The sequence below is a fragment of the Passer montanus genome, unplaced genomic scaffold, assembly GCF_014805655.1.
Source record: "Passer montanus isolate IOZ18808 unplaced genomic scaffold, ASM1480565v1 scaffold52, whole genome shotgun sequence".
In the NCBI taxonomy this organism is placed as follows: Eukaryota; Metazoa; Chordata; class Aves; order Passeriformes; family Passeridae; genus Passer; species Passer montanus.
In genome coordinates, this window is record NW_024370152.1 from 2,024,691 (window position 1) to 2,050,970 (window position 26,280).

General features: G+C 37.9%; 1 protein-coding gene across 1 annotated transcript in view; it reads right to left on the bottom strand.

Moving 5' to 3' along the window:
* The window catches only part of KCMF1 (potassium channel modulatory factor 1), a 42,605-nt gene that overhangs the window by 11,965 nt on the left and 4,360 nt on the right, over positions 1–26,280 (bottom strand). Inside the window, exons 2-3 of the mRNA XM_039724221.1 lie at positions 7,987–8,154; positions 1,526–1,665 (exon numbers count right to left, since the gene is read on the bottom strand). Of these exons, the coding sequence (XP_039580155.1) occupies positions 1,526–1,665; positions 7,987–8,154 (308 nt within the window). The remainder of the gene's footprint in view (positions 1–1,525; positions 1,666–7,986; positions 8,155–26,280) is intronic.

The following is a 26,280-nucleotide window of genomic DNA, read 5'->3' on the forward strand; positions in this document are numbered from 1 at the left end:
TTTCTTTATTAGTCTTGTAGCCCTTCACTGTCCCAATAAGGGTACAGTACCCAAACAATTTTATGTGCATGCACACTAAACATTTATCACAAATGCCAGATTCAAAACTTGGCACAAACAGTAACAATCATATTCAAGGGCTAAAATATTGCCCTTTATCATTGTTTGGAACAGTGATACAGCACTGTTGCAGACTGATGCATAAAAAGAAAAATTTAAGGGGATCTTTTTTTTTTACACATATAACTCTTTCAGGATTTCAGAAGAGCAGCTGTCAAGAATCACAAATTTAGGCTTTATGTGTGGGGTTCTAGAAGTCCCAACTGCAAACAAGGGCATGTCAAATTTAAAAACCTGGGATCTGTGAACACTCAGTGTTAGGAATATATCACTGACATCAAGTGGTACAAATCAGAACTGCAATACCAAGCCACCCAAAAAAATAAAGTCATCCAAATGCAGAACTTTCAACAGCTGATGCTATGTTTGAAAGTTTAAGTAAAGTTTAAGAAAAACTCAGAGAGACTGCAAAAATTGCAGCATGCCACTGAGTTAAAAAATACAACACAGTGCAATGATTGTGAAATAAACACTTCCTGTGTTTTTAAGAAAGATCATAATACCTTTGAAGGGTGTTTCTTCACCCAAAAAGGTGAACAAACACCCTTCCACATCACCTCTTCACCCAAGTTCCTTATTAGGTTTGAAGAGTCATTCATTTTCTTCCACAGAATTCTTTCAAAATTAAGAAAACTAGAAGATTAGAATAGATAATCTATTTATAACTAATTTCACATAATGTATTAATGATGAGTAATCCACATCAAGCATCACTTTCTTCCTAGGAGTCTAGGGTAAAACAGTTAACCACAGAACAGCATGCTCCATGTCACTCTGCTAAACTGCCAACCCAGTTTTTCCTATTCCCAAGGTCAATCAAGATAGTGAGAGTCAGCATCTCCAATTAAAGTATTTCTGTTGTTTAAGAAGTGCATTTTAAACCACATTTAATGTCCTAATAGTTAGGGATGGGGGAAAACCACCTCCTTTGACAAGAGTAGTTTTAAAACAATTGTAGAATTTCATTGCATAAAATAAGAAGTCCATTTAAAAAGCTATTACAAAACACAACAAACTATCTGCATGTCTTCCTCTCTCTTACAGTTACAAAAGACCAGCATAGCTGCAAGCTTGCAGAACAATTACATACTAGTTGTGAAAAAGGAGACATAACTAAACAGAATAACTGTGACAACTTTCTAAATTTTGTCTTAGGGTAGAACAATATCCTAAACATGGTAGACTTTGTATCAGGACAACAAACAAAAAAAGGAAACAAGCTCATATCATGATACCCGACAATCATAGAAGAATTTTGATGTAATTCTCAAATGTAGGTATCCTCTCTTTGGACAAGGCATTTAAATGAATACATGCTTCAAGAAAGAACAGGAAGACAGCATTTCAGAAATGAGACGATTTAAAATATATTTCCACCATTGAAGCAGGTTCTGAGCCTTCTTACCACTTCTGTTGATGTTTCTGCATGCTCAGAAGTAACATGTTCTTGAAGAGATGTTTCCGTATAACCCATTTTCCCACAATAAGGACAAGTGAAAGACTGTGGCTGCTCTACAGAGAAAGCTTCTCCACCATAGTACAAATCTGAAACAGGAAGAAATTAAATAGAGGTAACTTTGAAGCAGTATCACCATTAATTTTGTTCACATCAGCCTCAGTTTATACATGTACTTCACTGTAAGCCCGCTAAATTAAATCTGTTTTTTCATTGAAATAGCTATATTCAGGAGGGGTTCAGTTACTGATAAAAGAAACCAGAGATTACATTTAATTTTCACTAGCACACATAACTTAGTTTTCCAATATTTACTAGGCAAAAAGACTTCCATCATGATGCTGCTGATACTGCCAAACTTTCACTTTTCCACTACTGTACTTACCCCACACACAGGGTCAACTATGATTATTGTTTATGATGAAATTTCAAAAGCTGAACTCTTGACAAAACCTCAAATTCAGATCAAAACTTAGAAGGTCTTAGTGACACCAAATGTTAGTATTTATGCCACAGTTGAACCACTGCTTTGCAGTAAGTAGTTTCAGAAATGTCTCAAATATATAACACAGAAGTTTGATAGTGGAAAAGGAATATGAATATCTGTTATACACTGGCTTCAACTTTTAGGTGTATTGAACGTGAGCACTCGTGCATCACTGATGAAAAGTAGGCACTTTTAAGTTGCTAACACAGAAGTTCCCCAACCTTCAGAGGAAATTTTATTAAACCATGCAGGGAGAGAACATTATTGTCTCTCATCCTCTGCAGGTATTTTGTATTTTACAGGAAACATGAATAACCTTCTCATTCACATCAATATTAAAAACAAATCCTAAAAAAAACCAACCAAACAAGAAAAATCTCTTAAATATCAGATTGCTTAAAAACCTCTACCTATGAAACTGAGAATGAATTAATCTATTTTCAAGTAAGGCAACAGTACCAACTCCAGCCTCACACTGAGCAAAGGGCCCAGGGCCATGACCCATCTGGAGAGAGTTGTAAATAGATGAGCATGCACACAAAGGTATCTTTTTCTTGGATACACTGTTAGCTCAATGCAGATATCAAGAATTTCAGCAGTACACACAGTTCTATCACAGAGGGGGGAGGTCTGGCAAGATTGTCAAACCCTGTGTTTTTCCTTGCTTTCAAAGAATACAAAGAAATCCACTTATTCACTAATAAAATAAAAATCTGAATTCTTTGCAGTCTCCTGATTATAGCTCTGGCATGTTCTCCCACTCATACCTCCTTCCACATCCTTCTTGTAATAAACATCAAACATATATAAGAATGCCAAACAAATATGGGTTAATCTGAAAAAAGAAATATTAAGAAGTGCGTAGAAGTTAAAGATGGCAAATCTAGATATTTTACCTTTTTAAGTATATACCTCCCTTATTTCTTCCTTTTCAACTTTAATCACTCTTACAACCAAAATCTCTTTTCTAATGTGAAATCACCACATAAATTTTCCTTTAAATTAAAATCTAAGTTAAGAAAAATAAGGTTGGTTATCAAGTGGTTATCTCATGAATCTTTTTGTCTGATTTTAGCACTGAAGGTACTGAACTGTTATTTCTCCATCAGTATTGTTTTTACAAGCACATAAAAAATGCTAAAATTATGAACAGTCATGTCCCTGACTATGAAGGGGTCCTTCGCTAATGAAGTTAACTAAGAATTAGAGGCAATGTAGGAAGAAACAAAAACACCATGCCTCCCTGGCTGCAGAAATGAAGCAACTTACAACTGTGTTACCATTTTTAATTTACAAATCTATCGGTTTAGAATGCAATGTGCCCATGACCAAAGAATTGTTTCTTTTGACCACAAAGAAATCTTTCAGATTCTGAAATTTTGGTTTATTTTAAAGACAAAAGCCGGAGTCCATAATTCATCAAACTCCTCTAGACCTCTAAAGCCCTCTGTTCAAGATGTCTAGGAAGAAAAGTAGAAGTATTAAAGAAGTAAAACCCCTCTACGCTAAGATTCATGACCCATATTCCTTATCAATCAGGGTAAGAATACAAAGGAGTAGAAGGATCACAACACTGTCTGATGAGGACCCAACAGTAGTTTATGAAGTAAATTTTCAAGCACAGCAGCATTTAGACATTATAGCTTCCCCTTCGTGGGGAAAAAACTCCAAGAAATAACCTGAATTAAATGTGAAATTACAATCAAAAATACCAGCAGTTTTGTTTTTTTATCCATCTATAGCTACAAAAGTTAAATGTATACTTAATATTAAAATCTAACTAGCACATTCTTAAAATTGGTAGGAGGTTAGGGACAAAACAGAAGTATCACAGAATTCCTCAGATAAAAATCAATCTTTCAAAGAGACATCTGATTCAGGATTAAATTCTCCTATTACCCATCTCGATATTTTATTGTGAACCTTCTTCATACATAAACAGTAAAAAAAAACAAACCCTGTGTCTACAACATACAGACATAAAGGCATTTATGTGTGTAAGCCAAAGGTACATTTATCAAAGACTACTGATAAAAAAGTACTCAGGTTGCAAGAAACAAAACATAATTCTTAGTCATTCTCAGTTTCCAACTATAGGCAATTTTTGAAAAAAAATAGTTTAGAACAAGTTCTCATTGCAGCACATTGAAATCTGTGACATTTAATGTTAGTATGTTTTAGTCTTCTTACCCCTGTGATCACTATTTATTTAGTACTTACAGCAATGCTGTCCTTTTAGCCCATGTCTAATATCCAAAAATAACTGGCAGTGGTCCTCAATAAATCCCTCTAATCCTCTCTCTTGTGTGCTAGTCAAGCTCTCAGGAAAGACAAGACAGCAAAAAGTGCTCAGTTTTGTGTCCTCCTGTCCTTTGCGGTAAGAGGCAGGAGGCAAGAATCCAGCACAGTCTCTCTTTAACCTTTCCTTTAAGACAGCACTGTCTGTTTCCACCCCGAAGACATGGAGGGTGAAATACTGCCTAGACAGGGGGTGGTAGCAGGCAGTAGATGTCCTACTACTCTCTTTCCAGAAGGGCTCTGGGAAGTTCTTGTGCATGTATGTGCTATGTGTGTGTGTGAGTCTGTGCATGTGTGTGCCAGGGTGCGTGTCTGCATGCGATGTGTCTGTATGTGCCAGTGTGCACCGCTCTGTGTGCACATACAAGAGTTAAGACATGCATGTGTGTCAGTGTGCATGTGTGTTTTCTGGTTTGCCCAGATGTAAGTGTACACGTCCCGCTTTGCACAGTGTACAGGTATGCTAGCATGCACAGCACTATGCACACAGATATGCTGACGTGTGCATGTACTGCATGCACTGCTGTGAGCACATGTGTTAAATTACATCCTCTCAGTTGTGAAAAGGTCTGTGCTTGTGAGTGTGCACAGGCTCGGCACGTGTGAGCACAGCCCTATGTGGGATATGCACGTAGTGATGTGTATGACACTGCACACCTTGATGCGCACAGCTCCGTACACACATGTGCTGGAGTGCATGGGTTAGGTGCGCACAGCTCCACGCGTGTGCGCAGGCATATGCTACCAGCAAGTAGCAGGGCTTTGTGCAGGTGAGCAGGTCCTGTATGTGGATTAGCTCAGCATATGTCCCTGGGTAAACATCCAGAGACATGGCTCCAGAATCATGGCTCTAGATCACAGCTCCATGCATCTGGCTGCTGTCCTACCTGGGAAAAACAAGATGTGTGTGTGTGTGTGTGTGTGTGTGTGTGTCACTACTGAGCTCTGCTGGCTGGAGTGGCCCCTGGCTCTCTGTGTACACTCTGTTCTCATAGAAAGAAGAATTTGCCTCTACGCTTCCCTTTTACAACTGTTAAAACAAAGACAGACTGCCCGCCGTAGAAAGAAGGGGAAGCATCCTGGGCACAGCCAGTCTCTTTATCTCTTTTCTCTAAGAGAACTGTCGTTTCTATGATGCCATGGGCTAGACAGCCTAGTGCAGCTCAGAACCCATCTGGATACCGGAAGAGTGGGTAGCTATAGCCAAAAACCTTTTAATCCCAGAAAGTCTGGGGGATGCTGATGGCAAATCCTGATGTGGTATTGTCTTCCTCTAGTCACTGTCCCTGTGCTGTTGGGTGGGTAACAGCTGAAGATCTTCTTCCTCCTTATACCAGCTCTACCTTGACCAAAATGACCCCTTTTGCTTTTTTCAGTAGCTGACAGGCCTTTTGTCACCTTTCTTACAAAATCACCCTCCTCCATCCTACGTGAAGTCCACAGTGTGAATGCAGCAGTATCCTCAATCAGTGACAGCAATAACCAGATCAGTGACAACTGCTGCTTGTGCCTTTCACCTGCCAGCACAAAACCACATTTTCTCTTGTCCTGGGAGAAGCCCATGCCACTAGCACATCTCCACAGCCTAGAGTGGCAGACAGCCAGGTCCTGCCAGCACAGACAAGCCTAGAGTGTCCTAGAGACCCTGAGAACCAAAAATTTGTGGAGGGAGGTAAGGGTGTAAGTAGGTAAGCATTGCTGCTTTAAGAAATCAGAGCCTAGATAAATCCACCTGTTTATTGGAGAAGAACTACTCGCGCTTTTGGTTTTATGCTGATGGCTTTCTTTTTCCACGTAAGCTAAACTGCAGTAGGATAACTGCAGTATCTCTGCCAGATGAGAGGGCCAGGGGACACCTGCCTGCAATGGTTCATAAGCCAGCACTGCAGTTCTGGTCAGGCTGGCAACAAGATTGCCTGACTTCTGCTGCTTCTCCTCTTCAGAATACTCTCTAAGACAAAACTAAAAGGCCAGTGAAAGAATACACAGAATAAAACCTAACACCCATACTGAGTGAGAAGTAACCAGAAAAGCCCCAAGACGTCCAAAAAATAGAGTCAAGCTTCCACAGACCAGCTCGAGGACTGCTTATGTAACACTTTGAGTGAGAAATTTAAATTGTATTGGTCATTGATGTACTTGTCTTGTTTTAATGGATAGAAGTTACAAGTGTCTGTTGAGGGGAAGTACATGGGGAACAGTGAGAAGTGCTAAGTAGTTTGCTTGAGAATACAAGTGGAGTATGATGAGAACTAGAAGGCAAGACCAGGCAAGCCCCTGCATTCACCACTGAGAAGGTTAAATAGCCCTGCTGTGGGCAGCAACCCCATAGGCATGTTACGGTAGGACTACAAGCTATATCAGACCTCTGTTACTCCCTTTTGTTGCTCAAACCAACTCAGGTCACACACTCCACCAATCATATTGCTAAGAGAAAACCTGATGTTGTTTTCTTTTTCCCACTGTCCTCACCCATATCAAGAGATGCTATTATGACTCATCCAAAATCAAATTCGACTCAAAAGAACCATGAGTAGGTCATGAAAATCAAAAATGAGAGCCAACTGCTTAAGCCAAATCACTTATACAAAAGGAACGGGGGGGGAGGTTTGTTATAGATAGGTAATATGATAACTGGCTCTCGCAATTAGCGGATGAATATTATGTGTATGTTAAGACAAGTTTTATTGGTGTATGATTATGCTGTTGTGGGTTGTTTAGATGTCCGCAGTTCTCCCCATGGTCCCCTTTCCCCGCTCCGTGTTGCTGCCACCAGACAGCCTGGGCTGTCCCAGGCACGGAGAGAAGGCGTGTAGGTATTGCATGGGGCAGCTGAGAATGGGAAAAGCTTGTTGCTGGGGAGCACAGCATGACAACACCTGACCTCCAATCAAGTTGCAAGAAAGCAGTCTCCAACAATAGACAGCAAAGAAGAGTTGACTGACAGGCTGTGGGAGGGGCCAGGAGCAGCCATTTTGTGGGTGAGCACACAGTGGTTTAGTTCCATGCTCCCCAGTGCTGTCCTTTTTCCTTATTCACTCCATTGTTGTATTTTGTTAAGGTTCAATAAACCTTTGAAATTTTTAAAGTGAGCAGTCACTTCTCAAAGACACAAGAACAATTATTATTGACTTTAAATACTGAAAAGGCTTTACAGTTAGAAATAACTCTTGATTTAGGAGATCTACAAAGGAATTCCAAAAAGACTACATTCTAGCCCTTCCCACTAATCTCTCATATACATTGAAGCTCACCACTACCTTTCCTACACTTACAGTCTCACAAAAACCACAAATGAACCACCTTCCTACAAAATCTCATCAGGATTTTTTTTCTTCCTGTAGACTGTGGCACTTTTAAGAATAGTCACTATTATCAAGTGTATTTATTAGTCTGATAATCTCCTGTAATCAGACCAAAATAACAAAATCAGAAATACATATGCAGCAGTTTAAAAAAAAGCAGTTCTATCAAAGAAAATATGCCTGCTTATTACAACTCAAGAACTTAGCCCTTATTTTTAGTGCACTAACAGGGGAAGTGATTAATAATTAGAAACATAAAAAACAGCATTATGTTTGTGGACACAATACACAAATTACTGGAGTTTAAAATGATCACTTACCAAAATCTACTCTTGTTAGTATGCACTGCATTGGATGGTCAGTTGTATGCCTTGTTGTCGTTGCACCACTTTCATAACAAGTTGCACACAGATCGTAATCGTAGCAAATTAAACACTTGTACCGGCGACCTCGAAAATTTCCTTTTAAACATGCATCACAGCTGACACCTGTAAACAAATAAAACTGGTTTAAGACAGCAACAAATGCACTTATCTTTTATGAGGAAGATTTGTTGCTATTGTCTCTCAATAACTAATAAAGAGCCAACCATGTCTGACATGTGCAGCTGACATGAGACTCAAAATTTTTCAATGCATTTCTGTCTTGAAAAAACACCATTATCCCAAAATTAGGATCTTGAATTCTTGAAGTAAAGCACACTCAAGCACCTGAAAGAATAACAGATTAAGTTATAAAAGCTCTTTGGCTGCATCTTCCTACAGACACCTTTACCTCTGAGTATCAACTGGTATTTTGACTGTTCAGTCAGGAACTGTGCCCTTTTTAAAAGCTAAATTGTATAATGGCTGACCAAGAGGAAAGAAGAAAAACAACCAAATCAACCACTGCCAAAAGCGTACTAGTTTTTCAGCCTTTAATTCAGCAGTTCCTAATATTTTAATTCTGAATAACAATATAGCCAGACATTTCATGTGGTACAGAAATTAGGACGTTTTCCCATGTTCTTGCAATTTAGCCTGCATCAGTTCTCTCCATTCTATTTCTCCCTTAAACTCATTCTTTGCAATGTAAATTAGTCACACTTGCGTGTGTATCTGAGAAATGTTTTATAGCTTCAAGAAGTTTTAATTTTTCTTTGTATGGTTTCAGTTCTCTCTGGATTGCCTGGTTAAGTGCAGAAGTGGCATCATCTTGAAACCTGCGAAGGCTAACACAAATGTCTTTCAACCACAGCATCAAATTAAGGGCCTTCACAAAAGAAACCACACTGTGAAAAACCAAGGCAGGATTTGGATCAACACCTTCTTTCAGCATCACTTAAGATTTCCTCTTCACAGTTTGGCAAAAGCACAGACAATTTTAGAGCAAAATGCCAGAACCAAAGAGTCACGTTAGCCATACCCCTATTTTTTTAAGCCTAGTTGTCAGAGGACTAGTGCAAGTTACAGAATTTTTTTTGCATTTGTTTTTACTACTCCACTCGGTAGCATCTAATAGAAGCTTTACCACAAGTAATTCAGAAATACATTAATAAGCAATTTCTTTTGAATCTCCCCAACTTGTTCAAAGAATTACATCATTACATTCAGAGAAGCAGTGAACAAAATTATTTTATCATTTTTACCTTTTGTTTCTCCACCTACCAGGACAGCTTGAGGCACTAATAGCTTATAATGTCTAAGCATAGTGCTTACGTGAATACTGAACCTATTTTTTATTCAACTCACTGCTTGTATATTCTGCAAGCATCATTCTATGTGGAACAGCATATTAGAAGAAAGTATTTCCAGAATCTTTGTTAACAGCTGAACTATGTTTTGAAGACGGTATGTTACCATCTTCAAAGTTCATTTGGTTGGCTTAAAAACAACAAAAAAAAAATCTTTCTGACTTAACTTTCTTTTCCCTCAGGTTTCATCCACAAACTCTGAAGGATTTTTAACAATCTGATTATTTAGACACCGATAGCAGGTTAGTTTCTGAGAGCACTTGCTTGCTAAATTTGTAGTCTGAATTTCACTGCTTCAGTTGGTTTGTTTGCTTTTTTCTTCCCACAGAGAGACCCACAAAATTCTACCTATACAGCACACAGATCTTCCCAACAATGGACACTGCACATACAACACTTAGCAGCTACTGGCAGCACTGCGGGTCTCTTTGTTGCCTACTAAACTTTCTAGAAAACATCTGATCAGCAAGTTAGACATCCCACTGAAATAAGCAGACTAGTTTAACCTAGAGTCTCTGTCAGACACTAACAGCCTTCCAACTGATGTACTAACCCATGCTTCTCCAGAAAGTAGCATTTTTCCCAGTATTTTCATTTAAGCTTGGAACAACTGATTTAATGCAGATGTAAGCCTCTTTGCAACAAACTCCTGTCATGTGCTCTCTCAAACATTTACATCATTCCTACTTGAAGACAGACATTTTTAAGAAGCTTTAATTTACATGTTTTCTTCACATCACTACTTCTCCAAATTATTCCAAACTGCAATCTCCATATATGATGTGTTATTAACTTCAGGGAAATTCAGTCATAAACATAAACCACAGCAATGTTTGTATTTAAAACTTTAGAACATTTGCAGTGAGAATCTAACAGGTCTTCAAATAACAGGTGAAATTTGTTACTTATCATCAATTATTAGAATGTCTACAATCTGCTTCAAAGAGAAAAACTAATATTAGCATAACATATCCCTATGGCTGGTAAAGTCAGATCAAGAGAATAGCAATGTTCTAGAGACAGCATTCTTTCTATATCTCTCAAAGTTGGCATTTTACAACTATCACCACATCCTCTGCTCTGAGAAACAGGCTGGCAGCAAGGGATCTACCAGGTTATGCTTATATCCTTGTCTGTAGCAGAGGATGAAAACTACAGTAGGGAAAATGATGAACTGAAATTTAGGAGTTAAGCACATAGTTAAATCCCCAGACCTGCTCTTGACTCCAGCAGGATCTCTTTTCCAGAAATTATGTTACTTATTTTTCCCTTTTAATAACAGTCTGAGCAAAGTCAGGCCTGACAGCTCTTCCTGTTCCTTTTCAAGCCTATTACTTGGCTGCCAAAATCTTGACTACCTACCCAACATGTGATCTACAAACTGAAATAACCAAATAATTTCCTCCCACCTTATACTTTCTACTATAACAAAAGCTTTTGATTTTAATCTTTTACACTTCCATCTTTATATCAACTTAAATTCCAAAAGTTGGTTCTGCCTCAAACCTCAAACCCCCAAAGATAACATCTGATTTAGAACTGCCTGTCTTTCACTATGTCTATCCAACATTTCCCTGCATTTACCTTACATTTCCAAGTATGGCAGGTATGTAACAGATTAAAGACTGTCAGATTAAGCAGGATGCATCCACATTTATCACAAGTTTTGTGAGAAAAAAAACCCCAAAAAACAATAACAAACAAACAAACAAAAAAACCCCAAAAAATCAAAACCCACATGCTGGAGAAGCTCACTTTAAAGCAGGGAACAAAAGCACAGAACCAGCCTAAAGAAAAGCATGAATACTTTGTGACAAGTATTTAGATACACTTCTGATTTGCAAGAACTGTTACTATTGACTTCTAGAAGACTCACAGAATGACATCCTATTAACCCAAAAAAACTTGCTGTTCATTGAGAACTTCTGATTCACCTTATGGAAAATATTGGCTTCAAATGGTAAGAGTAAGAAATATCCATTTTAGTTACAGATTACATTACATTGTACATGATATTGGAGGCATCCTCAAATTTTGTTCTACTTTGTTACTGCTATACAAGTACCAGCATACACTGCGTAACAGAGATCACATCTAATTAAATCCTTTCTGATCAGCATAAAATGCTCTTTTAATGCAACACTGTTCCAGCAGAGGACAGCATTGTGCTAAAAACCTAAGGAACTTTGGTTCACCTGTAACTATCAAACATCAGATTCTGAAAGTTTCTTCAGTAGTATTCCCTTGCAATAAGAACACTCAGTCTCTCTAGCTTTACTCTGAGTGAAGTGAGTCAGGACATACCTAGCAGTCCCATTAATAAACTATGTTTTACCCCTTCACTACAGAAGTCTTACTATGTTTATATGAAGCCCACATCTTCTTTTCATCCAGGTCAATTACTTCAGCATTTTACATGCTGAATGATTCTCAAAAAAAAAAAAAAAAAGTCCAAAAAATGTTCTTTCCCAACACCTTTCATATTTTAATCCTCACAGCCAAACATACTTTGATCTTATGACACTGAACTGGCTTTGCTAGAAATTAACTAAAATGAATGTAATTGGTCCTCCATTTAACAGATACACCTAAGAGAGCATATAATCTGAATTCATAACAGAGAGAATAACATTGAAAAAACCATATGGGTTCAAGTACTATACACACAATTTGCATTTACCATTTCAAGCAAAGCTATATATCAGTGAAAGTGCCTGTAATGTCCCAAGCCATTACTGCCTTGAATAGACAAATATTTGTAAAAAAAGCAAAGATTTTCTCCCCTACTTAGTGTCCTTGAGAACTATGGGCAATCAAAATAATAAAATAATGATGTTTGAAGCCCAATAATCAGACCCAGACAAAAAAATTAGTTGAGAAATTGTAGAAAACTCAGCACTTTTTTCTTGTAAAGAACATATGGCCAAAGACGAGTAATATAGAGATACTGAAATAAGTTCCAGCCTCAATATGAGGCCTTGAATTTTATCAATAGTTTGAACATATTGTTAAATTTTTAGAAATTAAAAAAAAAAATACCAGTCATTAGGAAACATTTTAAACATATATAAAGCCAGCATCTGAGGTATCCAAACTGTGAAAACACCAATTAGCTCCAGATAGGAATTTAATTCTCAGGAATAGCAGAATTATTAAATATTCTTTTCTCTTAGCAATACACTGGAAGACACCAGTTTCATGGGTAGTTATCAGCATTTAGCATGTCAGCAGCTGAATATACAAAACCCAACTTTCTGAATTCAGGTACTGTTTTTTGTTCATCAGTGCTCAGAGTGAAAATCACTGCATTTCTTTAATGTACAACACAAATGCAAAATTAGGCAATCAATGGTTTCTTCTCCAGAAAGAAAATGCCAGCTATTTAAGAATTTCTTCCTAACTTACAGGAAGTACTGAAAGGGTTCACCCTTCTAAAGACTAAAAGTATTACATGCAAGAGTACCACTCAGTTTGAAGGGACTAGTACCTTTCGAAAGCCCCAACGTAAGCATGCAAGTGAAAATTAAAAAGTTGTACTGCCTCTTTTGTGGTACAAAAGTTTGCAACCTGTATACTGCATTTTATTTATATATTCAGAAGATCATACATAACACTACTTCTAAAATGCATCTGATATGTTTTAGTGTAAGATGTCCTTTTAAGGGATTGTTCTGGGTTTGTTCAGTTTTAAATAAATTTGCTTTACATTAACTGTCTCATCTGTACTCTACATGCCATACAGCAAGTCCAAACCTTAAGATATTCTACTTAAGCAGTTCATTTATTTCCAAGACTGAAGAAAGAAAAATATATGCCATTTGATACTTAATAAAAAAGAAATGCCAATTGTTTCTTACTTTAATAGATTCATTTCTCAATGCAGACTACTGCCTAGTTTAAGAGGGCAAATTCTAAGAACTTCTACTGTTTCTGTGAGCATTTCATGAGAAAAATCAATGAAAGAGAATGTTCATTTTTGTTTACTTTTCCTGATGTTTACTAAAGCAAACTTTGAAAATAAACATTAAAGACACCTACAACATAGAACCTACTTCATCACCGTTGCAGCTGTAAGTACTGAACTGAAAATTCACACATCATACCCCTGAAATAATAAAAAAACCCTCTCTGTTCCCTTACACAGTCTGCGTACAACGTGGCTGAATATGCAGGATCTTCTCACAGCAAAGTGGAAGAAGTAACCAGACTAAAAAGAATTACTAGGACCAAAGTTGCAGGCAGAGATGTTGTTGACTTGGAAATGGAAAAAAAAGGAAGGAGGAAAGGGAGGGAAGTAGGCCTACAAAAGGTTTTTGTTTTCTTCACTGCACTCCTTCCTCTCTGGAGTAGAAACATACACCTGAATCTGCTCACCTCTGTTTTCAACTACCTTCGTGAAGCCCACTTGTATAGTGTCTGATACTTAGAATCACAGAATCATCAGGATTGGAAAAGACCCTTACAGTTACCAAATCCAACTGTCCACCCAGCAATACCACTATAATCCCGTAACAACTAAATCCTATCACCCAGCACCAGATCCAGCTGCATCTTGGATACCCGGCTCCCCTATCCCCTTGACAATTCCAATCCTTGACTATCATAATTTTTTTTTTCTGATATCTAATCCAAATTTTCCCCGTCTCAGCAGTAGGCCATTTCCTCTGGTCCTCTCACTCCATGCATGTTGGAAAAGACAGACCCCCACCTCACTACAACATCCTTTCAGGTAGTTATAGAGTGACAAGGTCCCCCCGAGCCTCCTCAAGACTAAACAAACCCAGCTCCTTCAGCTATTCCATTTTTCTAGACTTTTCAAAGCCTTGTTGCTCTCCTCCAGACACATGCCAGCACCTTAATGTCCTTTTTAAAGCAGAAAGACACATGAGCACAGTGCTCGAGGCATGGCCTCAGCAGTGCTGAGGACAGGGGGACAACCATTTCCTTAGCATAAAAACAAAGAACCAAACAGTACAGCTGGCCCAGCAAGTTCCAGCCCTGATCCATGAACTCAGCCTGCTGCAAAAAGAAATTTTTCAATTTTTGCTTTAACATCCCAGATTGTGGAAGTTATACACACAACAGTTTCACTCATCTTGGGCATCAGGAACAAGTGATTAGTAAGCACTTGCAAAACATGCCCAACTCTACATAGGAATCACGCAGGATTTCTGGTCAAGCCAATATGGATTTCCAATGTAATATTTAATACTATCTCACATGTGTCTTATCACTCAATATAATTTAGCGATCAAAACCATCACAACACAAAAACCTGCTGAAGTACTGTAAATATATTAAAAATAAACATATTGCAATGGACCACAGGAAGTTTACAGTGTGGCAGCAAAGGAATTGGCACCAGACATGACTTCATTTAACAACTCTGTTAATCTGGAAGATGGCCAACAGTATGTGAACTCTATTAACAGAAAAATACTTACATTGAGAAAGCTACCAACAGCTCCAGGGCAAGAAAATAACAGTAAAAACACTAAGCTACATCCTCTATCTAGTAAAATCAATGGCAATGTTTCTCACTCAATAGGACAGGACCATGTTCCTGAGTTTGTTTCAGGATGAGACGACAGAAATATACTGCTCAGGCAAGCACCAGCTAAAAGAGAATTGGGGCAAGAGAAAGTACATCACATGCAATTTACAGGTGTAAGAGAGTTTTACAGGTGTAAGAGACATAAAGAAAACTAAAATCCTAAAAAGAAATTAAATAAAAGACTACTCCTCTGTAGTCCCCTAAAAAATTAAGGTACAGTGTTCTCTGAAAATAAACCTTCATGCATTTTGGATTGCCGTTATTTAGGAAGAGTGGCATAAAAAAGGAAAAACACAGAATAAGACACGTGTCCCATCAGGCTTAGGAGACAACTAAGTAACACAGACCAGCTGAACAGAGAAAAGTAAATATACTTGAAGAATGCTTTTTCTATGATCCACTGTTCTAGGCAGATAAGAAAAAAAACCAAAAACCCAGAACACCTGGTAGAGGCTAAGAGAAGCTTAGCTGAAATTAACTATTTAGGTACACCTTAGACATAGCTCTGGTGTAAGGAATACAAACTCAACTTTATCTGCTTTTGCAATATTAAACTCACTCCTGATCCTTTTAACATCACCCAAATAGGCAAACATGGCAACCTTTTCCCACCCTGTGGAATGGAGAAAAGGCAAGATTTATCACAGGTAACAATGCAGAAAGTAGGCAATACTGGCTGGGAAAGCAAAGAGCTGGAAGTGAAAGACAGAAGAACTCTGCATGCTGCAAGTGCACCATGCATTTTAGTAGTAACGCTTTGCGATTACATGTCTTGTAATAGCTCAGACTTAAAAGACTTGCACCAACTGGTCTGCAAATACACACTTTCCAGGTCATGAAACGCATCTAGAAAGCAGTTGGAAGAGGGAGGGAAATAAAAGCAAGTGGTTCTTCTCATCATTAAAGAAAGCCTAATGCCCAATAGTAATGCCTAATGCAAGGCAGTCACAGCTACATTCCTCCCAACCCACTCAAGCCAAAGAGAGGAGCACAAAACCACCTTCAAACTTAAAGACTACCTTCAAAATCATCATTTTGAATGACATCACATTATCATAAAAGGAATTTATCTTTCCTTAATACCACAAGAGGTCTAGTAACTTGTAAAAATAATTAAGTCTCTATGAACACAACACAGAGGGGAAATAGCAGGTTAAAACCCTAAATTTATTAATTTAAATAGTTTCAATATTCTATCCTTGGCTTTCGCAAAGCACTTCTCTTATTCTGAACATAAACAGACTTCCTTGGCAACTTTTCTTCCCCCTCTGTTACACAGAGATACCATACCTGCTTCTCAGGTTGATAACATGTCTCCAGAAACTACAATTGCTTATGACAGGAAGGCTATACCAGAAGTGCACTGTGGGAAATGTAGCAACCTAAAGCAAAAAAGATTCATGTCTACTTCCAGGCTTTGAGTTTGCTCCCATTCCTCCCTCTTCTTCTTTACAATTCTTCACAGCAGACTTCTTTCCTCATTCAAACAACCACACAATGGTCTGGGTAGGAAGAGCTCTTAAAAGATCACCTAGATTCAACATCCCTGCTGCAGGCAGGGACATCTTTCACCTAAACCAGGTTGCTTCAAGCCCCATCTAAACTGGCCTTAAACAATTCCAGGGACTAGGCATCCACAGCTTTTCTGGGCAACTTGTTCTAGTGCCTCACCGTATTCAAAAGAATTTTTTAAAAAATTTCATCTAAACCCATCCTCTTTCAGTCTGAAACCATTCTAACTTGTAAAAAGTCCCTCCCCATCTTTCCTGTAGGCTCCCTTCAGGTACTTGAAGGCCACATTTAGGGTACCCCTAAAGCTTTCTCTTTAGGCTGAACAATTCCAGTTCCCTCAGCCTTTCCTCATAGCTGAGGTGCTCCATCCACCTAATCAACCTGGTAGACTCCTCTAGACTCACTCCAACAGTTCTATGTCCTCCCTGGGACACCAGAGTTGGATGCAGGGTTCCAGGTGGGGTCTCACCAGTGGGAAGTAGAGGGGCACAATCCCCTCCCTCCCCTGCTGCCCACACTGCTTTGGATGCAGCACAGGACACATTTGGCCTTCTGGACTCTCAGATTATGTCCTGCCTCTCATGCATCAGCATCCTCAAGCTCTTCTCAGCAGGCCTCCTTACATGTTGTTCATATGTTCCCTGTATTGGTAACACAACCATTTGTCAGCCATAACAAATACCTTACCTTTCTCCTCGTTCTTCTCATGAGGAAAAGTTTCACTGAGCTTTATATTACCTATTGTTTCATTTCTCTTGTCACCTTAAACTGCACATGCATAACAATCAAAGCATTATGTTCTGGAACGCTTCCCTGATAGTCCCGATCATCTCACATGTATCCAACTTACTTTTAAGAATAATTTACTAACCACTCCATTTGAAAACAATAGGTCACATAATTTTTCTAAAGAGCTTCTGGTGTATCACTAAACACTAAAATCTATCACTAATTTGTAGACCATAGCTCAAAAGTCTTCTGCACTTAAGTATTTTTAATGTAATTAGCTCATCTTAAACAAGACTCAGATGTTTTACCTCATTTGCTGAACCACAAAACAAACCAGGTGTCAATAATACAGTATTTTATCAAAACAGATAAAACATACCTCACCTCATTATTTAAGAAAAAAGCAGAGAAATGGTCAAACTCCCTTTATGTCTCAATACTTACTATAGGCTCAGCTGCCATGCCACTGCTACAAATGCATGAAACAGAATTTTAAGGATAAAAAAAAATTCAGTGTCACAAATCTGACAGATCTCCATTGAAAAGCTTTTAAACAACCTATTAGAAAAAAACCCTGTAATACAAAGATACTAGTGAGAGAAACCTAGATAATGAAGCAGGGGAAGGTGGACATATGAGAGGTATTTTAGCTGTTTTACCTCCATATTTGCCTCTTGGAAGCATAAGGTTTTCCTTTACATCTTCAGTCTAATTTACAAGCTCTGTTCTCTACCACCCACTGGAAACTGATTGAATTCCACACAGAAAGGTGGTTTTCACCCACTAAACAGTTGAGCTTCTTCAAGTTCTCAAACACTGACAAGCAAAATCACCCATCCTCAAACGTGTATCTTCTGCAATTAATACCTTCTTTAAACATGTACACTGGTTTTTAAGACTGCCTCACAGCACACAGTGTTGGATTCTAAAGCTTGATGTGTCCAAGGTGCAACCACAAATATAGCAAGTTTCCTAGTCTACACCTAACTGTAAACTTACAAAGGGCCGATATCCCCTCAATTTCCCTTGACAGTCTTCCAGGTGATATCACTGGGATGCATGGACGAAGAGATACTTCAGCTTGTTCAGCTGAACAGGATGTCTACAGTCCCGGTACAGTTTCAAGACACCTGTTGTTTTAACAGATTTTCCAAGCTCTCTACTCACTGTTGCAACACACCAGCTATTTCAAGACAGTAAGCATTAGCCAGGTTCCTCTCAGTGTGCTAGTAGTTGGCAGCTACCTTACTTCACTAACACACGTTTAAGCAGACCAGTCAAACTCAGCAGCAACTCAACACTTCTTACCTTCACAAAGCTTATGGTTCTGTGAGAACTGTAAATTTTTTCAGGATGGAAGAGGTATACCAATGCACCTGAAAGGCTGTACATATAAAATACATTTTACAACTAAGGGGTTTGTAAGGGTTTTTTGATTTGCAGGCATTTTGCAGTACAGTTACAGAACCAAATGTTGTAACTTACAGCCAATGGTACTGTCAATAAGGAGTCAATTTTTCTTATGTATAATTACAGGATGCCTACAATTACTGCATGAGGAAAACTAAAGGACCCAATTATTTACACACAACTTGTTTCATCTTATTTAACTCTAAGGCTTGCTCAATCCTGAATATAGGCCATCAGATTTCCTCTGCAGTTTCTGATTTCTAAGATATTCCTGAGTCCAGCAGCTTCTCTAGAGTTTTTCAATTAACTAGAACAAACTATGGTGTGGACTTTTAAATTTGCTATACACTGCCGAGATCTCCAACTGCTCAGCACTGTGAATGAACATGCAGGCAATGTCATCTTACTGATTAGGGATATCTAATGCCATGCCCTATTGCACAAGCTAAGAAAATGTCTGCTTTCTTGGAAAGTGGTAATTTTTGAACAAGGACATTTAGAAGGAATAATAAAGTTGGAAAAAGCTCAACACAACATTTAATGCAAGTATGACAAGAGTGTTCATCAGCAGATGACTTGAAATACTTCCCCTGAAGAATACATCACAGTACTTCTAAAGTTTTGAGCCTGGAGTCCTGCACCTCATTCAACTATCATCTTGAAGTTCTTCAGTCTTGGCTAAATGAATGTATTCTGGCATGCAATTCTCAACAATCCATTCCTTCACTGTCTGGTCATTTTCCTTTAATTCCCCATGCTTCCAGAACCAAAATATTAACTGAACTTTGAGGAACAGTAAGAATGATAACTCACAGTAACTGGCTCCAATACTTAAGAGCTGGATAATATTCTAACAAACTATGAGATAACCCAAAACGTATTACTATCCTCCATTTACACTTTTTTTTAATGTGTCATGAGTTAAACTTGAGAGTTTATATCTTGCAGATTCTCTGCTTCTAAATAAACTTCAGACAGCAATCTGCAACAGCACATTATAAGTACAAATTTGACCAATAACAGTCAATTATTCAATTATCTACACTATAAAGACAAGTTCATATCCTAATCAATCTTGTGTATCTTCAGTTACAAAGCCATTCTTCTACAGCAAAATCTCAAGCTGTTTTCTCTGCTCATCACAAATGTCTTTCAGAATAAGGACCACTGTATGTTGTCAGACCCTGCCTGGCATTTGACTGGCCTTATGGCAAACAGCCTTGGAAAAGACACCTGCAGATCGCAGTATCCATTCTTTCTGAATTCAAATAGGCTTCAATTCAAAAAGGCAAATAGGCTTTTATTCATCTTTGGAATTTTCTAAAATTGAAGACAACCAAGGCAGAAGAGAGCTGGAAAACGTGTTTGACCTATTCCTGAGTCAAGACATTCTGCAGTTTCTATACTCCATCTTCTTAAACCTGCAAGGTGTCTAATTAATATAATCAACATGGTCATGGTTAACAGCAGAAATAACTGACTTTCATCTGCACACTCAGAGATCAAACTACACTTACTGATATTTTCATCTTACCAGAACAGTACAAATGACAGCAGGAAACAGGTATGGAATTAAAATCATCTGCATTATTTTATGCATATCTAGACTGAAAAATCTTAGTCATTACATAGAAAGCTCTACATTCTCTACAATTTTGTTAAGCTTAGATGTCTTTCTTCAAGGGCATCCTTGAAATCACTTTTCCAAACTTACCTCCTTTTCCACAAGTAGTTTCAATGAGTCCACTTTGGATGTGTGAAAAGTAATACTAGCAATAATTCAGGGGTGAAGTTAGTGGCATTATTTACTCTCAGGAAGTAAAGACAGAGGAAACTTTGGAAGCTGCAGAGGCACAATTATGTCAGTCCAGATGTGACCTTTGTTCCAATACTATTACTCCTGGTACAGTTTCTCTCACTTCATCGGTAGATCATAAGCTGCTTCTCACTACAGAGATTTTCCACTTGCAGTGATAACCCACACCTCAGCTTGCATGCTGAAATACACATAACAGCTGTACACTAAACTCAATCTCAGCATTCCTGCCTACATTAAAAGCATATGCAAATATGCAATAATTCAAACATTTCCTTTGTTGAGGAGAAGTTATGTGATGGTATCCTGAGCACAGAGAAACCTTTGTGCCCAAACCACAGATTTCTTCAAAGTTAATTTAATTCTATCATGAAAGAAAGTCCAACTGACAAGGGTTTATGATCAAAACTCACAGCAGTTTAAAATTCATTCCAGGTGAACAACAATTTCTGAGCATGCTCAGCTAATACACACACATACACAGAGGTAAACATGCAAAAATATATTTCCAGTAAAACTGAATGTCGATTCTTAGCAGAATCATTTATTTGGAGATAAAGACAAAAGTTACTGACGATCACACAGGAGGTCCTTACGCAACTATATACTAATGCATTTGTGACCTTGAAAATCATGTATGATCTATTGCTGGAGCGAGGATACTTGAGATGCCTATCAAGTACCCAGAGTATCACCTATTTGACATCTCACAGCACTGCTCTCCAACCACGCACCTCCAGGAGGCCACTATTCATCTGCTAAATTATTCTAATGTTGTTCTAGGCACATACCCAGGTGTTTATTTCTAGAAGCTGCCATGAAGTTCCTCCCATACCATCAAGCATCCGGAAAGCAACTCTGTTGGTCTGAAAACTGGTCTGGAAATTAGTTTAAAATTACAACCCAAAGATGAATATTGATATTTTTATCTGTCACATTAATTTATGCTGATTTCTACACTGTTTATACACAGATTTCACCTCATCCTTTCAAATTTTTAGAGTAAATACAGTCTCATAGAAGAAGCCATTAGAAATCACCTTCAGTCAAGAATACTGGATGCTTTAGTATCAATGAGCTAACAGTAAATAGCATTTACACTAGGAATCAACTGTTACCAAAGAGTTTTGTAAACAATTACTCTGCTCAAGAAATAATTAAAAAATACATCAGTTATAACCTAGTCAAGCTTTCACTATTAAAGGCACCTCATCACTTCAGCCAAGCAACAAAACCAAAACACAAATCCATCTCCGTATTTGGCTGCCTAAAACCCTTCCAGCAATAGCTTTTTGTTCTGAAGTAAGTGAGGGCAAGTTGTGCATCAAGAAACACCAGAGTCTTTCTTTTCTAAGAGGCTTACAGAGCCAGGCATTAAATTTCTACTGCACTTGCACCCAGCAGGGGTCTACAGCTTCCCAAGGGGCTGTTGAAAATCCCACCCCAGAGCACTCAAAGGAGGAAAGTAGGAGAGGGAGAGCACAGCAAGGGGAAGAAAGTATAGTGACAACAAAATAAGAGGGCAAAGGATAAGAGATCAAAGACAAAAAGAAAGAAAGCGAAGATAATTTATCCTACCAGAGACAGCACCTCTTGTCAGTCAAGACAAGAAACATTGCCTCCCAAAAAGAATCTGGCACCAGGAAGTGGCAGAAGGGGGAAAGACCAATCTGACCTGAGGTAAGAAAAAGAAATGCAGTTACATTTTTTTAGAACTTTGTTGTTTCATCTTCCTTTTGCAGCTTATTTTTAAAAAACTTTTTTTAATTAATATTTTTCTTCATCTGGATTTTTGTCAGTTACAACAGTCGGATGATACAATTAAATGTGGAACAGAATCAACAGTACTTTGATAAAAATGAGAAGTTAAAGACAAATTTTAAGTAATGTGGGGATATAATATGAAGTGATAGCTGCCAACAATATATGCTAGTGAAATGTCCCAGTGAGTAAAAAATTTGGAATAATGGACTTACATCTATAAAACTCACTGCAACAGAATACAAGATCACTAATTTCTACCAGTAGAAGACTTTGCTGACTGCCTACTGCCTGTTGGCAAGATAAAATCTACACCTGATATTCATGTGGACATGGGAGAAACATCACAGTCTCTTGCGTCCAGGTTCCAAGTTTATTGCAACAAAAATGTTGTACCCATGTCTCCAACTGAAATGGGGTGACTTTTAGAGACAGTGTCCTAGAAGCTCCAAATAAAGCAATCACAACAGAAAGAACTAACACAAACATAAAATTCACTGCAGGGTGACAAATGAGCAATAAAAATGAATGCTCATAAAAAGCAAATCACAGACTATGCCTAAAATTTTTTACAACTATTTAACCATTAAAACGAAAGGAAATAAAAATTCCATCAAGTGAATCCATTCATCATCCCCCTATCAACTTATTCAAACTACATTCTCAGAACAAACCGGGCAGGTGGGGCAGAATAATTTCTTTGTAACATGTCAGAGGCTCTAGTGACTTCGAGTCATACTTAAAAAATAACTCCAAACTATAACAAGTAACTTCAAGTGGTGGAAATAAAGCCATTACCTGCACACACCTCTGATACAACTCCAAGGCTTTTGTGATGCTGCCTCACAATTTTTACTTGGCACAGATCTCACTTCTAAACTTTGTAAATGACAATAAGCCACACAAAACTTTTCAAGTAGATCTGAACTGAAACACTGGGTTTATACATATTTTCTGAAACAGTGAAACTAATGAGCTTGTCTCTATGCCTCACACTGAATTCCAAATGCTTACTTTACCATGTCAAAAATGCTACACAGAAAAAAATATGGATAACCACCAGAAATAGATATACAGAAAACTGTTGGAGTAAGTTCAAATCAGACACTCAAGTGATGCTTATGGGAACGGGAGCTAAGAAATAAGATCCTTGACAGTCACATTTGAATCAGAAGTAGTTAAAATACCTGGAGCAGAAAGTTTAAGATAAAATTCAAAGCTTTAACTGTTAAATCTGGATATGAGGTAGCTTCAAGGACAATCAATAAAAAAATTCTCCATAATCTCATCACACAGTGCACAAAAAAGCAGTTCAATTTTATTCCTTCCCTTGAATTCATGAGACTTCTAGTATTAGAAAAGGGAAATCACAGATTATCTTTTATGCAGTGATGCCTTTCTTTCAGATTCTCTATTTGCCTGAGGCACACTTTTTCAATTTCTGTCCAGGCAATAATTCCCCCTCACACAGCCTTACCTCCTGAGTCACTAACAGCACTCTGCTAGAGTTTTCTGAACTGCTCATGGTACCTTAATAATGTTAATAATGTTGTTTCTGTGTGAGTGAGCAACGCTTCTGCCCATAGCTGAAGTTTTGCATACCCTTCTCAATTATGTCTCCATTTTCAGAACCTACAGCTACCAAATCTGCTCATCTGTTGTAAATCCTGTAGAGGGCAAGAACACATTGCACATGGGGATTTAGCCCAAATTATTCCAGGAACAAAACCCAAGAAAGTTCACTACCTTACTCACATTAGAATATACATATCTAAAGTATCGATCTATGGTCAGAACCTATCAGATGTCATCTAACACAATTATATTCCTTTCTTAAAAAATACCACCTTACTCAATGTACTGCTGTATGATGTTCAGTAAACAAACAAGAGAGTCCCTGCTTGTTTTGTCCCTGGTCAGCCTGAGCCCTCAGTTATCACAGAGTTCAAAGAAATTTGCACTGACTATCAATTTTCTCACTGCCTTCTCTCTGCAAGCATTTTATCTACTGCATTTCAGTGTAGCCCTAATACCAATGAATTAACTTTAACAACACTTCTAAGCAAGATCTCACTTCTCTTGAAATAGAGGGAAAACACAGCACATAAAGAATAAAACTGAAAGCCTGCTGAATTCAGTCACTCAATCTGAGACGCTAAAGGATGAACTTTTAAGAATTCTTGATTTCCTACAACTAAGTGTTTGTTCAAAGCTCACGGCTCAGTTAATACACCTGCAGGTGTGAATGGTCAGATCCCAAAATCCCAAACCAGGTCTTTATAAGGAACAAACAGCTAACAGCTACCCATGAATTCTTGACAAAGTAACTTACCTAGCAGTTCACATGTACTGCAACAGAAGACAGGACAGCTGATCCAGCTTTCCACAACAAAGCTCCACTGTCAACACCTTGGCCATCCTTTCCTTCGCTAATATCTCTATCTGCTCCTTTGCTGTACGCTCCCAAACACTGAGCAGTGTTCTAACATAGAGAACCATCCTGCACACCCTAAAGAATGCAGGGTGGTGTGGAGTAGATAATACGCAGCTGTGTACAAAATAAAGATATTCATATGAGGCTGAATTACTGCTGTCTCTGCAACCTGTCTCTGGTACATCCCAATTCCTGAGCAACATTCTTCAAATATACTGCTGTGTCCAGCAGCTTCCTGAAGGTATTAACACTCTATTAGTCACTGATTTGGTTTCATATTTAAGAATAACGGAGGCAACATAACAATAAAGATACAACAATGAACAGTGACACCAACAACTCTCCCTCAAATGTTAGTAGTAATATAAACATGCAAAAATATTTGAAAGTATATTTCTTCTTTTTATTTAACATGTATGAATTTTATCTGTCTAGTACCACTCAAGCAATTTTCATGGCTCTATAAATTTCCCCTGAATTCCTTTGTGTTCAAATAAACATTTGGAAGAGAGCTTTTTCACTGTTTGTTTTCTCTCTTCACTCCCACCTAGTAACATTAAAAGTATCACAGTTCAGTTCCAGTTTTCCTGCTTAAGATCTAGGCTATCAGCCTTTCAACATCAGTAATTTATATCTGATCTTTTTCTCCCTTTTCACATGATGGTGTAATTATTTTTTATAAAGACCTGAGAGAAAAAGCTGTCTCCCTTTACAAACATTTTTGGAGGACCTTTTTCAGACTCTGCAGGAACAGCAGCAGTTTGGTTCACAGTTTCCCAAACTAGAGTTAGAACCCTTTTATTAAAACCTAGCTTCCATAGAGCCAGTGAGTATCTTACCGATTAAAATATGAATTCTGTTTCCAGCTCTTTTTATCATTAAATGATGATTCACTTTCCTACTGAAATAAAACAAGTGTAATAAAAAAGCAAATTACTGTGTTCAAATATTTCCAATCACATTTGCAGCTGTTTACATTTAATGTTAACATTTTTTGTGCCTAAACAGTGGTCTTGCTAGTCAAATTGTCACACTAAGTCATTTTCAGCTACTGAACTACATCTGTAATTAGATGCATTAATATGCTACCATAAAGTAAAACTAAAAAGAGTACGAAACACTTTGCATATGCAGATAGAAAATGCTTTGGAAGACTCAAATATTAGTGCAAATTCAAAAAAAATCTCACTGTTTTATGTTATATGTACAGCTTAATCTGGACTTAGGTTCTACAAAACAGATCTCAGTGGCAGCAACGTATGAAAGAATTTATGCTTATTCTGTATTGTGAAATACAGTAAACTCCTTGTTCGGAGAAGATGCAAGCAAAGTAAGCACTGGAAGGCAACAAGTTGCAACTGGTGTCAAAGAGACACATTTCATTACTACATGCCACACTTCATCAACACCGTATCTTGGGTACTTTGTACGAAAAAGATGTAGTCATGTTAAGTGAATTAGAAGTTTTACACGGAAAATATATTAATTCTGTATTTTGTGTGGCACCTTTCTAACTGACACCATATGAAACATTAAGTTATGCATCAACTGGCTGAGCACTAGAGTTTGTAGTACCGTTCTGCAGCTCAAGTATGACACAGTTATTGCATCACTATAAAGGGCAGAAATTACTCTTACTATTATTGCTTTCAAAATGTTTGTTTCA